At 40.3% G+C, this 14,091-nt stretch overlaps 1 protein-coding gene across 1 annotated transcript; it reads right to left on the reverse strand.

The window, feature by feature from the left end:
* Positions 1-469: 469 nt before the first annotated feature.
* Positions 470-13,251, reverse strand: kiaa0232 (KIAA0232 ortholog). The gene is given in 9 exon segments (XM_026317452.2): positions 470-3,507; positions 4,062-4,092; positions 4,095-4,170; positions 4,337-7,718; positions 7,868-7,952; positions 8,068-8,137; positions 9,888-10,028; positions 10,420-11,011; positions 13,008-13,251. Coding segments are annotated over 8 exon segments (4,155 nt in total). The 5' UTR covers positions 10,657-11,011; positions 13,008-13,251; the 3' UTR covers positions 470-3,374.
* Positions 13,252-14,091: the final 840 nt, after the last annotated feature.

Raw genomic sequence — 14,091 nt, forward strand, 5'->3', positions numbered from 1 at the left:
CATATTTATTCACTTCTTTTCGGGGTTAGTAAGGTTGGACGTTGTGAGTGGATTGTGTATTGTGTAGTGTTGAATTTTAATAGGTTGTATATTTGTGCGGCTGCATCCTTGGCCAGAGAGCTTGATCTCAATAGCACGTCCTGAATAATTAAAAGTAAAAACAAAAATCCCCTCAGGTGTGCCAGGTCACTATAGGCTGTTGATTTAAATTTCAATAAATCACTTTATCAAGGTTTATCATCAATACATTATATATGCTATAAAGCGTGACTAAGACATTGTTAAGTAGAGAAAAATAATGGCTGAAGTGTGAGATGGATAAGAGTTGCCTGTTTCTTCTGCAGCATCCTCACCCCGCCCTCTAGTGTCACCTGGAGGTTATAGATCTAAAATATGAAGATGGTCTTTCTGAGTAGTCACACTGGGTATATGAACTGAACAAGGTAAGAATCAGAAGCAGACTGGGAAGTTCACAGGCTGAGGTTTGCTTTATTCCTTTATTAGATGTTAAGAAACTCCACAATGAAACAAAATAATTTATTCAGGGTGTACATGAAATTAGAACAGCACAGCTACTCGGGACAGATGGAGTTTAGGAACAGAGGCAGGGGGAAGGTGAAGGAGCATCATCTAGGTGGGAATGAAAAGATGACGGAAACTCAAGTTTTCAGTGCTGTATATATTCTTCTCAGCAATGCAATCCAAACTCTGCCACCCTGTCGTGTCCTTCCAAATACATATACCCCCACTGAAAATATATATTTTTTTAAACACGGCCTGTCACAATGGAAGAGTTCAATGGAGAAAGGTGTGATTCGTTCCTTTCCACTCCCAAGTAAGTGCTTTTTGTGACTTAGCTTTTTACACACATCCACTGACATTCACACACACACACACGCAGTCATATAACATTCTTTCAATTACTAATATAACCTCGTTTGATGTTTAACTGAAAGTTTTTGTTTAATCCAACATAAAATGATGGAGTGTGATGTTTGCATGCTGCATTTTGGAGACATTCCATGGTTTATTTTTCCTCAGCGCTCCCTCAGTCAAAACTAATCCACATGCAAAATTAACTCAAGGACTTCTCCATATACTCTTGAATGTTTACATGCGCCAAGGTATTGCATAGGACTTAGGGTCTTAAATTTCCCTCTGCACTGCTTATGCAATTTACAATGGCTTAGTTTTTTTCCCCCTAAAACTATAGCTCTAAATTAATGACAGTCACCTCTGTGTTTTGCTAAGAAATAACACCTGTCAATAATTTCTGCTCTAAAATCAAAGAAAGATTTTTACATTAATGCAACAATGCACTGTCACAGGTCTGAGTGTAGATTATGCAGTATGCTTATATTAAAAAATTCCTGAGTGTCTGATGACTGTCAAAGAAAGGTGACAAGACCCTGAAGTTGAGTACCTTTCATTCAGCTAATTGGGGGTCCTTTTTCATTTAAAACAGCATTGGAGTAAACAAACCTTGGGCCTTTACAATCTTTGCATTTTCATATGAAGGAGGCTTTTCCAAAAGCCATGCCCACAATAAAGACATATTCACCTGCAACAGTGCATTCCAGCAAGCCTGCTCACACTTCTAACATGTATTTTTAAATTACCTATTAATGGAGGAATGAGCTTAGTTACCTGTGCTTAAGTTTCAAAATATAATGTGATAAATGAATCACTCTGCCACCGTCTGCATAACCTGTTTAAAAAAAGTTGATGTTGAATCAGAAAAAAGCAGCAGGTTATTAACTGGACAATGCATTTATCTGGTGATGCTCTAACTGAATTCTATCTCAAAGCACTGGCCAACCACACCTCTTGGGGGTTGTAGCTAATTTGGTTATGGTCTTTCAAATTTTGGGGGCACAGAAGCATTTGTATTTTTGTGAATGTATTTCTCTGCATACATTCAGATTTCTCTGAGACAGATTTTTACTACACTCACTCTGAATCAGTGCCTTCTCAAGTTCTATGCTGATACACACTAACACTCAGTGAGACATTACTCGGTATTTCAACAAGATATACTGTAAACCAAAATATAAAAACACACCTCATAAGAAAAAAAAAAAAAACATTGTGTACCTTAGTGTAATTATGCAATGTTTTTGGTTTGAGCATTGCCCTGCCATGTATAATAGTTTACTTGCACAATGTACAGTTAACCATCAATCAATGCGGATTTTATCCTTTCTGCTTCGGGCCAAATGAAATGAAAAGATGTGCAGAAATATGAAATTTAGACACCTGCAAATATTTCTGCTTCAGACCTGACAACTAAGAGGTTAGCTTAAAATAAAAACCAAGCCACACTAAGCAAGAACTGCGATCAGGCAAACATTTTTCTTCTTTTTCACAATATTTGCAGAGATTCATGGAGTCTGACTGTCTTGGACTACAAACAAAACTAGGCTATGCCATCCACTTATCACAGCCATATTATGGATCTGCAACATCAAAAAAATTTAACATACTTATAGCACCAATAGTCTGTACCATGTAAATAAAGTAAAATAATGTTTCATTCAGTTGAAACAGGTGTCATGTCTTCTCATTATGGGTCTTCACCCCAAAAACACAAACTTTTTTTCTTTTATTTTCCCCAATTCTTTTACAGCATTGCATTTCAAGTAGATTATTAGCATTTTTGCCAAAAAACTCCTTTTAATCTCCTGTTTTTTTAAAGGATTTTTTTTTATTTTACCCTAACAAACCATACTAACTCTACTAATAGCTTTTGAAAGGCTATCACCATTCAAAAATCAGACTCATTTATGATAACTTTTAACACACGGGGAATTTACGGATACTTAGAAGAAAGCTGCACACATTCTCTACTTCACATTCAGAAAGTCATCCAAACAAACTATTTAAATTAAACTCTCAAATTCTTACACAACTCAAAAATCTCAACATCCTTAAATTGTCTTTCTGAACACAAGATGGAAAGTAGAGGATGTGAGAGCAGATGTTTCACACAACATTAGGTTTAACTAGAAAAAGAGGAGTGAGACTGGCTGGACAAACAATCATGCACAACCATTCAGACACCATCAACTACCAGTATCTTAGCTCTAAAGCAAAACTCTGGGAACAAAACTGACAAGGATAGAACAAAAGATTGTCCCTACTACCTAACTGTGAGACTTGAATGAGGACCAGTGTACAGAAGAATCAACTGAAAGAATTCTAAAATGCATGTCTGCACATGGCATCACTCAAAGACAGAACATATTTTTAGAGTTTTCCTATTTTCACTCACATTTTGTTGATCTGATTGTTGATTACACAAGGTTTTAAGTTATTAAATGAAAACCAACAGGGTTATGTGTGGGGGTTTTGGAGGGCTGTCTCAGAAAATTAGCCTACATTAGGTTTTCCAGCTCTGAGATGACCCTGAATCTTTGCTGGTAGAGGTCCATTCTGAAAAGGAGAGGATGTTTCCCCTTGCTTTGAGGTGTCCTCCGCACAACTGGAATATTCAAATGTTGCTGCTCCCTGGAAAAGGAAACCATGCAAAATGGTTACACTGGTACATATGGAAATATCCATGCTATATCTGACTGTTCTCAGTATTGTTGTTTCCTTTATCTGTTATAATCTGTTGTATGTTCTAACTTAAAGAGGATCTATAGAGCTTCAGGCTTTAACTATCTTCTGTCATTTTGCAACTGCTCTTACAGATGTTGTGTTTGTGAACTGTGTTGTCATGACCCTTCAAACAATGTGACCCAATTTCAGTATGAGTGCTACTGCCAATGTTTTACCACTTTCACTTCGCTAATTTTGACTGTTGTTACCAAAACTGGTGATGCTATTTAGAAACCTCATATTTTGATGAAGGTAGTAGCAGAAACTGTTGGCCTGTTTGTAGCTGTGATAAAATCATTTCACGCATTAATAGAAATAGGGACCTCCTCAGTGGCATTGCCTGGTAGATCAACAAGCTGTAAAAAGCTAAATGGAAAAGTATAACTGTTCACTGATTCAATGTGTTTCAAAAAACGTACAGTGAATGAAACAGACAAAAGTGTTTTTGAACACAGGTTTACCTGTACATTGAGGTCCAGGGAAAAGGGGGGAACATAGTGTGTTCCGCCACCAGCACTCATCTTGCTGGTTGCCAGTTCCTCCCTGTCCACTAATATTTAGCATAGGGAACTAAAAACAAATGAGAAGTGATCAGTTTATTTAATTAATCAGGTGTAACCCATTTTCACCTAACAAATTTATGAAATACAGTATATTCAGGCCAGTACTTTTGTTCAGTGCTCTTCAAGACTGATAATCTTAGGAAGTAGTTTTAAAAAAAATAATAAAATCTCACCTCTGGCACATCTCCAACAAAGTCATAAGCAATCCCATACTTGGGGACCTGACCTGCTGGTGCAGATACGCAGGACTGCTTCTCTCCTGAAGATTCCTTGTTTTGAATCTTACCGACGGAGATGTCTGTCTGTTCACCAGCAGTCAACACAGCTGCTGCTGTTTTGCAGTCTATGCAAATCTCTTGCTCAGCGATGGGTAGGAGGGTACTGGAACCTTCCTGTGAGTCCAGAGAGGTCTGGGCGCTCTTCTCCATGCCAGACTTCTTTAATCTGGGTAAGAATTTACCAGATTCCAGTTCTGACTTCCCGTAATAAGGGCCCTCACATTCCGCATCCTCCTCCAGAGGTTTGAGGTCTGCCTGAGGATCATCAAAGACGTCCACTGGCGCCAGGACGGGAAAACTCATCTCCTCTTTGTCAGTCTCAGCCTCAGAATCACTAACTCCACCAGGAGACAACTCTGAGGCAGATATTGGTCGGAAATGAGTCCTGGGGGAAATGCGAATGGCCCTATACTGCGTCCGATTGATGCCATATATTCGTGGGTGGAAGGCTTCATTCTCAGAATCCGAGCAAAGAATAGATTTGGGCTTGAACCCTGGACTGAATGAAGCCATGTCCTCAGGCTCAAAAGAACACTCAACATGGAGGACTTGAGAGAAGGGATTGTTTAGGCTGAAGGATGCAAATGGGTATTCTAAACCTTGCTCCTCACTATGCAAGCCTCCGTAAGATCCAAGCAAATCTTCATGGAAGATGAAAGAAAATCCCTTATTCAGTCCATCTCCACCTCCTTTAATGGCCTGGTCACTCTGCCCAAAAGACACAAGGGGCCTCCACAGGGGCCTGTGCCCAGGGGCAAAGCAGCTGCTTGTGTTCATCAACACATCTGTGCCAGTGATGGTAAGCATGTCTGAGCTAGAAGCAGATGCAGTGGCAGCAGTACTCTGTAGCAGACTATCTTGCGTGTCACTTGGTGGCACAACAGCCCAATTCTTATCACCACTTAGTGTCTTCAACTCTCCATACACTCCTCCTAAGATGAATGATGTATTCTCTTTGTCAGAGCTCAAATCCCATGGCTTGGACGGAGTCATGTAATCTCCAGCACCATCTACCTTGGAGAGCTTGTTTTTGGCTAATTCTTGTTCCTCTTTCTTGCCTTCCCAAAGGTGGTACTCTGACCGCTGAACTGCTTTTTTCTGAGGTCCCTGAATTGGAACTCCTTTTGTCTGCACCTCCAGACAACTGCAGCAATAACCACTCGACTCATCTGAGTATAGCCCCTCACTTGATTTTTCTGCTACTTGACTCGACATTACAGATTTACCATTTCCAATTGCAGTCCAAATGTCCTTTATTATCCCTGAGCTGTAATCATCACTCTGTTGGTTTGTCTTGTCTGAAAACATACCAGTGCTATACTGTTTACTTTCATCCTCTTCCAATGCTATACCACAAATGGACTCCAATTTAGATTTTTTGGTAAAAGTCTGATTGGATGCTGTGCAGACCCTGACTCCCTCATTTTTATGGCCAGAGTCATCTTCTAAAAAATCTAGGATGTCATCGTCTAGATAGGTGCCAGAAAGTGGAGGGATTATACAATCAATCTCTTCATTGCCAATTTGAGTAGCATCTTCCGTCTGAGCATTTCCTTGCTCATTGTCTGAACGAGTCTCCTCTGAATGTGACCACGGACTGCAAGTTCTTGTTGAAAGGTTAGAACAGTGTTCAGTTTCGTCAAAGGCACTATTTTTGGTCCATATTAGCAAACGAGACTGTTTATTAGAATGTGGATCAAGACAGCTACTAGAATCTGTGTTGTTCTCGTGACCAACGGTGAGTGAGTCGCGGGGAAAAGGAAAAGTGGGGCTGTCATACTGCAGCTCAAAAAGAGAGAAGCAGGATGAGTTCAAACCACATGGTTCACTGGTGGCTTCAGGAACAGATTGCTCCTCCAGATTTCCAGATAGTTTGCTCAGAGTGAATGAAACACTATCTAGAAGGGGGGAGAGCCGAATGGGGGATTCTCCTACAAAGCTTTCTCCATCTATGTCTTCTGAAGTAGATGGTGAATAACATCCCCACACTTGAGCCATGTTTCCAAGATCTTCCATTAAGAATCCAACACATCCTGAAGCTTCCTGTGAGTCTGCCCGTATTGCACTTTTCCCTTGCTGCTCAAGGCCATCTAACACTAAACAACATTCTGCCTCAACATCTCCTTGCTCTTTGCTTTTTTGTCGAATCATGCTTAAGATCCGACTCTCTTGTATTGAGTCTGAGGCACTAGTATCCAATATGGATTGATAAATATCAACTTCATAGAAGTCAGTAAATTCAGACAGATGCTTGTCATCTAAATTTCCACTATCCTCTGGCTGAGGGCAGCTTGAGGTCCCAGTGAGTTCAGCAGTTTCGTCTTCTGCTTCGCCAGGCCCTTCCACAAAGTGCCCATCCACAAAAGAACCTGCTGCTAAGTATGCTCTCTGGTAGCTCTCATTGGCAATGCAGATTCCCTGGATTCTTTCTGGCAGGCTTTCCATATCTGCTGACAAGGCAAAGCCATCTGGACAATCTACCTTGCTTCGATATTTTGTTTCCAGCTTGCTTTGCCTGCTGCTGAAAGGTACAAAATATTCTGTGATGGGCTCAGTGTACCAAAGGGGCTCCTCCATGTATTCCTTTTTATTTCTGGCCTCAACCCCAGACTCTTTTGATTCCACCCAGCCTGGATCTTTACGAATCTCCTTTAGCGGTCTCTTCCCCTTTTTGTAAAGCTGTGGTTGTCTGACAGTGCCTCCAGTGGCACTGCTACTGCTCCCTCCTGTATTTCTTCGCTCCTCTTTGTCGACGACCTTCACCTGCAGCTTCACCTGCCCACTGTTGCGTGATCGCTTATTCTTTGCAGCCTCCCTGGATTTGTGCCTTATTCTAACTGCCCTGCTTCTGGATGACTTAGAGTCACCCTGGTTCCCACTTGAGCTTGAGCCTGCCTCACTAGATCCAGAAGACCAAGATCTGGGCCTGTATTTGCCCTCTGATCTATGTCTCGTCTGTCTCTTAGAGTGGACGGTAGATTTCTCCTCTGCTGCTGCGCCACCATGGTATCTGTTTTCTTTTTCTTTCTTGCTCCGTCGTTGCTGGCCTCTCTCGTTGGTCACAGTAGTGTTGGTACCACATGCCTCATGGTTTCGCTCCTTTGCAGCCTCACCTTCACTGTTGCAATCTTTTGGGGAAGAGGTGTCTGTGCTGGTCTGTGGGGCTGCAGAGGATGATGAACTTGAGTTAGCACAGGCCTTAGCCTTATTCCACACCGTCATAATCTCTTGGAGACAAACAGGTTTTTCTGACAAAGGAGGAAAAGCTTCATAATACCTGCAGTCACAAGAGACAGGAAGAAAATGTGCTTCAAAAGTATTCATATCTGTATAGCTCAAACAAACATATATATGAGTATATCCACAGACACTTTTTGTAATCACAACACCATATAGGTACACCATGTCTACGATGATATAGCTTACATTTCCACCTGGTCCTTTGAAGAGGGGGACTCAGTTCGCTCTGGAGACTGAGAGCCATCAGATTTCTTTTGAATCTGTTTTTCCTCTGTGAAAGACGTTGAAAAAGACAATATAAGACAACAAATTAGAAAAGGTATTGGAAAACATCATCCATTTTTAATGAAAAGTTTTAAATATGATCAAAGAAAAATCAACCAAACCTTTCTGTTTGTTTTGGATATCCTTAAGTTTAGAGCAAAGCTCTTCAACCAGGCTCTCAATTCCAGAGTTCTGTATGGAAAACAATAAGAAGCCATTCTGAGTTACATACTGCCCATTTGTAACATTACAGAATCTTCTACTAACAAACTAAGTGTAATCAACCACCAATAATTAATGATGTGTAGTTAATTTCAGAACGTGATATACACCTATAGTTGTGAATGAGGCAAAACACTGAGCTTGAAAAATCATAATTGTAGCACATTTCAGCATACAAACATATTTGGTGAAGGTTGTATGCTCAGAAATGGGACTTAAAAAAAATGTACACGTCTGAGGACTGTTGACAACGTCAATCAAAAGTAATATTAGCACTACATTGTGATGAGTGTAAGGAAGAGGACTTCAAAAATAATTACACTGCATTTTAAAGGAAACAGGTACAAACCCTAGAAGGAGTGTCATTCAAAAAAATTATATTAAAAACATTAAAACTGCAAGTGGCCTTAAGTAAGAATGCAGAGTTCGTAACAGATACTTTGACTCCTAATGCAACCCAAAGAAAGAATAAAAAAGGGAGAATATAGATGGTCTGACACAAGTCAAGTCAACTGACTTGTGAGAGCACAGGAATGCATGACCATGACTGTGCTAAATTTAGCTATGGTGCAGAAATGTTTTCGAATAAATACAAAAAGCTAAGCAACAGCACAGCCAATTGCCTCCCAATGAATCCCTCAACATTTAACAGATAATCTATTTCATGTACTGACTTGCCATGAACAATGACATATATGAAAAACTTTTAAAGAAGAAGGGTTTAAAATAAACAAGACGTTCAAGTCAAATGCTAGCTTAGGCCAAGTAGGCACTGTCAAAACGAACAGCCTCTAACAAATCAAATAGTGGTCTATGGCACTATTGCTGCCACACTCTTTAGATTATTAATTTTCAGTTCACTCTTCCAGAAAATGAAATTCCTTACCATGCCACCTCATAAAAGGGAAGCAAAGTTTTTTTTTTTCCTGCCCTGAGTTTCCTCTTGCATCATTGTGCTAATGCCGGTTGTCTGACAGCCGACCAACTCTGCTACTCACTGCTGCAATCCCGTGCAGCGTGTCTCTGGTTAAAAAATAGACCGCAGAGTCCAATCCCTAGAGACGAGCTCAACACTCCTCCTCTTGCCTCGCAGACCCTCCCCCCAACCCTCCCTCCAGCTTTGTGTCATTTGTAACTAAAGCACACTTCCCCTACTACTGCTGACCAGAGACAACAATGTTATGACAATCTATGTTTTTCAAAGATACACTGGTACATGCAAATGACATTCAGTTGAAGGTCATGTATTACAAGTGAGGACTGCATCATTTTATGTAAATGAGCAACTTAACCACTGACCTTAATATAACCTTCCCAACCCAGTTAAACGAGGTGATGTATTTTACAATAAAGATCTTACCCATGTTCAGTACTTAAGCTGCCCACATAACAGAGCTTTATTCATTTAGCATGATTAATATCTGTGTGACTGCCCCTTAAAAAGACAACAAAAATGAATATAGTAATAAATTCCCAACATAATTAGACAATTTACAGCCTTGTGGCTTTTCTATTCAGAATGTTTTTCATTCAAAAGTTTCATAAAAGACAAAGCAGATCAAACAGCTTCAGTGAATGGTTTGCAATCCCCCGTAGCATAATTGGTTCAAGATAATGGTTATTCTACACTACAGAAAAAAAGGACAATTTGAATAACACAAATCCCAACAAACATAATGTAAACCACAGAAATACAACAATTAGGCAAAAGGATGCTTACTTCATCAGATGCAGAGCGGAGGCATTGCACAGCAGCTTGTTTCTTCATTTCCTCAAGACTCAGGTCTGTCCCTCCTTTCTTCTTAGTCTTGCCCCATTTTTTCCCAGTTCCCTTCTCCCAGCCCAAGAAGATGTCATTTTCCTTTCAGAGACAAGCAAAGAAAAATCAGCCACAAAGACAAGCAAGTGTTAAACAATAAAAAGGAAACAAGGATAAAGCATAAACATGTTGTTATATGGTAAATGTGTATCAAAATTTCTATGGTAAATGTGTATCAAAATTTCTAACCAGGCTTATGTGTCATAATTTCTACAGAAACATATCAAACATAAAAAATGCATATCAATAAATGTAATAACTACATTGTTAACCATTCCTGAAAATCGATATCTTCCTCTAACAAGGTAATTATATTTCCACACAAACTTCCTGAATAAAGTCCTGTCTGCTCATTAGACTATAAAAACAAACATTAATTTTCTAAACTTTTTAACCTGACTAGAAATATTTATTTAAGGTTGTATGAGCCCACCTGGTCCTGCAGATCATAGTCATAGCTATCATGCAGGAGAAGGCTGAGGACATAGCGGGTGTAAATCATAGCATCTATCCCGCACTTCTCAAGCTCCTGGCCAAGCCAGCTTTGTACTGGACCCAGTGACTGGAGCAGGGACATCTCTGAGACAGGCAGGGGGCCCACAAGTGGGTAGGGGCAAGAGAGGTTTTCAGGAGGAGCAGGACCGTCTGAATCGGTGCTCACTGGACGCATGGGACCTCAGGTGTTCGCCATCCTCAGCTGGAGCTGCATTGTGACCGGCTGTTACTGTAGCGTGTTTGGTGGAGAATGGTACAGAAAAAGGACAAGGTAGAACCTATCTGGAAGATGGGGCAGTCACTCCAGTAAGAGGCACAAAAGGGGCTCTACATGGGTAGGCATGTAGGATGCTTTTTTTTTTTTTTTTTTTTTTTTTTTTTTTATTGCTTTGAGCAAAAAAGGGGATTTTACTCGTCAGGCATGGCTTATGCTGTTGATAGATCTCAGCTGCTGAGAAAAACACAGTATGTGTTTGCGTTTCAGTCAGAGGGGTCCATTTTGGGGCTACGTCTTACTTCACCGGCACAACCTGAAACAGAGCAAACCAACATCCATCAGTTTCTTCAAATGACTGCATTTGAAAAATATAAAGATATAATCAAAGCCATTATTCACCATGGCCCCCCACCCCACAGAACCAAACAGCAAGAAACAACAACCCTTGGTATTTAAATTAAAAATGCATGAAGCCATCAATTGGAAATTATATATCTTCATTTAGTAAAAACAAACAAAAAAATAGGATGACAAATGTTATAAGAAAAGCTAAGATAGGTTTCGTTCCTTAGCCATAGCTCTGCTTACCGGCACACTAGAGAGGCTCCTCAGAGAGCATGATCTTTACATAATGCGAAGAGCAGTCACAATCTTCACACATTATGGTAGTTCTGGTTAACAAGAATTACACACCCTTCACAGTATCACACTATACCAGATTTTTGAGTTCCAACCATGTGCATGTGCACACAAAACACAGCACACTACATAGAGGGAAACCTCTCAAACTACCAAGTTATTCAAATGTATGTGTAATATTCACTAAACGCAGAATGACAGTAGTGGTTATGAAAAAGTTTTTTTCGGAAACTCTTTTTGAAAGACAGACATGTTATTGTATTACGCCTAGAAAAGGAAGCAACTCTACCTATTTCTTGTACTTATTACTCACTCCACCTGGTGACTATAACTGTGTGGGTAACGTCAGGTAAACGCGTGCTGTCAAGTTTATGTTTTATATGGCAGCAGTGGATTAAGGAACCGACGCGAAGAGCAAATGGAGGCTACAAGGATTTGATTGGCTGGCCCGATCGTCACTCAACAGTGGCAAATTACGGGTTACCCGTTACAGACGTCAAAAGAGCAAGATAAGGAGACATGCAATATGTAACCATGCCATTTTGAGAGTCGACAACCCTACGCAGGATAGTTATTCTGTTAAATAAATATATATGGGCAACAACTGAAACGTTAGCTGGGTTCATCGATAGTTAACTGCTAAATATGGCTGACCAGTGTCTACAACACAGCTGTTTCTTATATGAACACAAGCCCCGGTAGCTAATGCTAGCTTCGGGCTGCTCTGTCCACATACCAACTTTGTCATACAACTCACTATTTGAGGCAAATCGTCTGACAGTGTAATGGGCAAAATAATAGCGTTACTTTTGAGATAACTAGCCAGTAACATTAATTAGTTAGGGTTATTTAAACTTTGTACAGATATTGATTTGATATTGACTGGTTCACTGCCGAGTGCGGCAATGCCAGTACAGAACAGTCGGCAACGATATTCGAGACTTAACAATGTCAGTATTATGATAGTACTGCCTATAACTGACGATTTTAGTAACAGATAACGTTGCACTGGCTTGTGTATTAACGTCGGTTAGCTATCGGCAAGGTTAGATGGACCACCGACCTTTAGCTAATGAGCTAAGTTAGTCAAGTTAGCTGCCCGTCTTGTGTCATTAGGCAGTTTGTTATTATTTTGCTGTTACCTATCTTGCATCATCCGGATGAGACATGACATTTTTTAATTTTACTGGTTTAATCACAATATATCCCAGTTAGCATTAACTAGCGTTAGTTAGTGTGGTATGGGGACTGGCAGGTGAATGGTGACATTAGCCCCGGTCGGCTCTCCATTAAATAACGTTAGTTAGCTAACGTTAGCATAGCAAACGGCAAAATTAACACACCTAGGTTAGGTCAACTCTAAACTTTCGGTCGAAAACATACACGAAATGACCAAAAGCCACTACATTATAGCAGAGGTGTCCGATTTAAAGTGAAACAAACGTTAACGTTGGCTAGCGTTAGCTTTCACGTACGCTTGTTGTTGTGACCGAGAGGGAGGAGGAGCGGCTGCCCCGGTAGGGTACCACAGGACTGTCATACGTTTTCCCTTCAAAAATGTGCGCCTCAGCGTCATGCAGCAAAGAGTAAGCTGGCTAAACATGAAATACCAAACGGGGTCAAAACACCACATAAAAGAAAGGTTCCAGATACTGCGCTGGTGTACTTACCTGCCGTGAGCTGAAGTAGAGCGGAGCAGCGAAAGGGGAGCGGCTACTTCTCTCCCGCTGCCGTTCCGAGCTCGAGCTCTGGAATCCGCTGCGGTAGCATCGCGTATCATGGACGCCAACAGAAATGGCGCTGTTTTCACATTCGGAGTCTCTTCAACAGCGTCAAGGAAACTGGAGACATTCGGGCTCCGTGAATAGGCAGATCATTCCTCAGTGGCACGTAACACTTAGAGCCACAATGTCCGCTTTAAAAACACAGTTTCATTCAGAGAAGGACTATTGAATGCGCCACCCTCCGCGATCGTATCTAGGCAACAAGGCAAACCTCCGCCGTCCTGTTCGTATAGGTTTGATTCCTCCGCTAGGGTATTGCATCAGAAGCCCAGCTAGTACTCTGTTATTTGTATTCAAGCTAAAGAGAAATTACTAATGACATTTAGCAGATTAAACTATGGACTGAAATGTTAATAATAGATTAAATCTTCTGTGTTGGGTTTCAGTTCTTCTTATATAAATTTAGCCTAAATATGCAAATAAATAGGCTAACTCTTGGGCAGTAATCCAAAAAACATTATTCATATTTAGCCTAACCTACACACTACCTTATAGGTGTAGCTGTTTGTCAAAACTATTTACAGCGTCATTGTTATCCACTCTTAAGCATGCTCATGGTTGCATTTTCATTTAAGCATAATGGTAGTCATACCTGACGCACCCAATCAACATAGTTAATATATGTGTAATTAGAAGTAACATTTCTATTGAATCTCATCACTATTGGTGTTTCCACAAACCAAAACTTATTACTGCCCTTTAAAAATGCTGCCTCATTTAATTGTATTTTTGGCAAAGCAAGTAAAACATTTTTTTTCTTTTGTTGTTGATGTTTAAGAGTTTAGATTCCTGTATGGAAATATGGCTGTGTCATCAAATGTTTAATGTTTTGTGGAGTCAGTAACAGAAAATAAGGCGTTAAGTGTGGGCTACTTACACTGTTTATAATTGCCTATGTGGTAAGGATTTTTTTCTTCTATATCAATAGATGAATAACTACCTTTGTACTTTGTCACCAGTTCACTAAGTT

The sequence above is a fragment of the Mastacembelus armatus genome, chromosome 18, assembly GCF_900324485.2.
Source record: "Mastacembelus armatus chromosome 18, fMasArm1.2, whole genome shotgun sequence".
NCBI classification, from domain to species: Eukaryota; Metazoa; Chordata; class Actinopteri; order Synbranchiformes; family Mastacembelidae; genus Mastacembelus; species Mastacembelus armatus.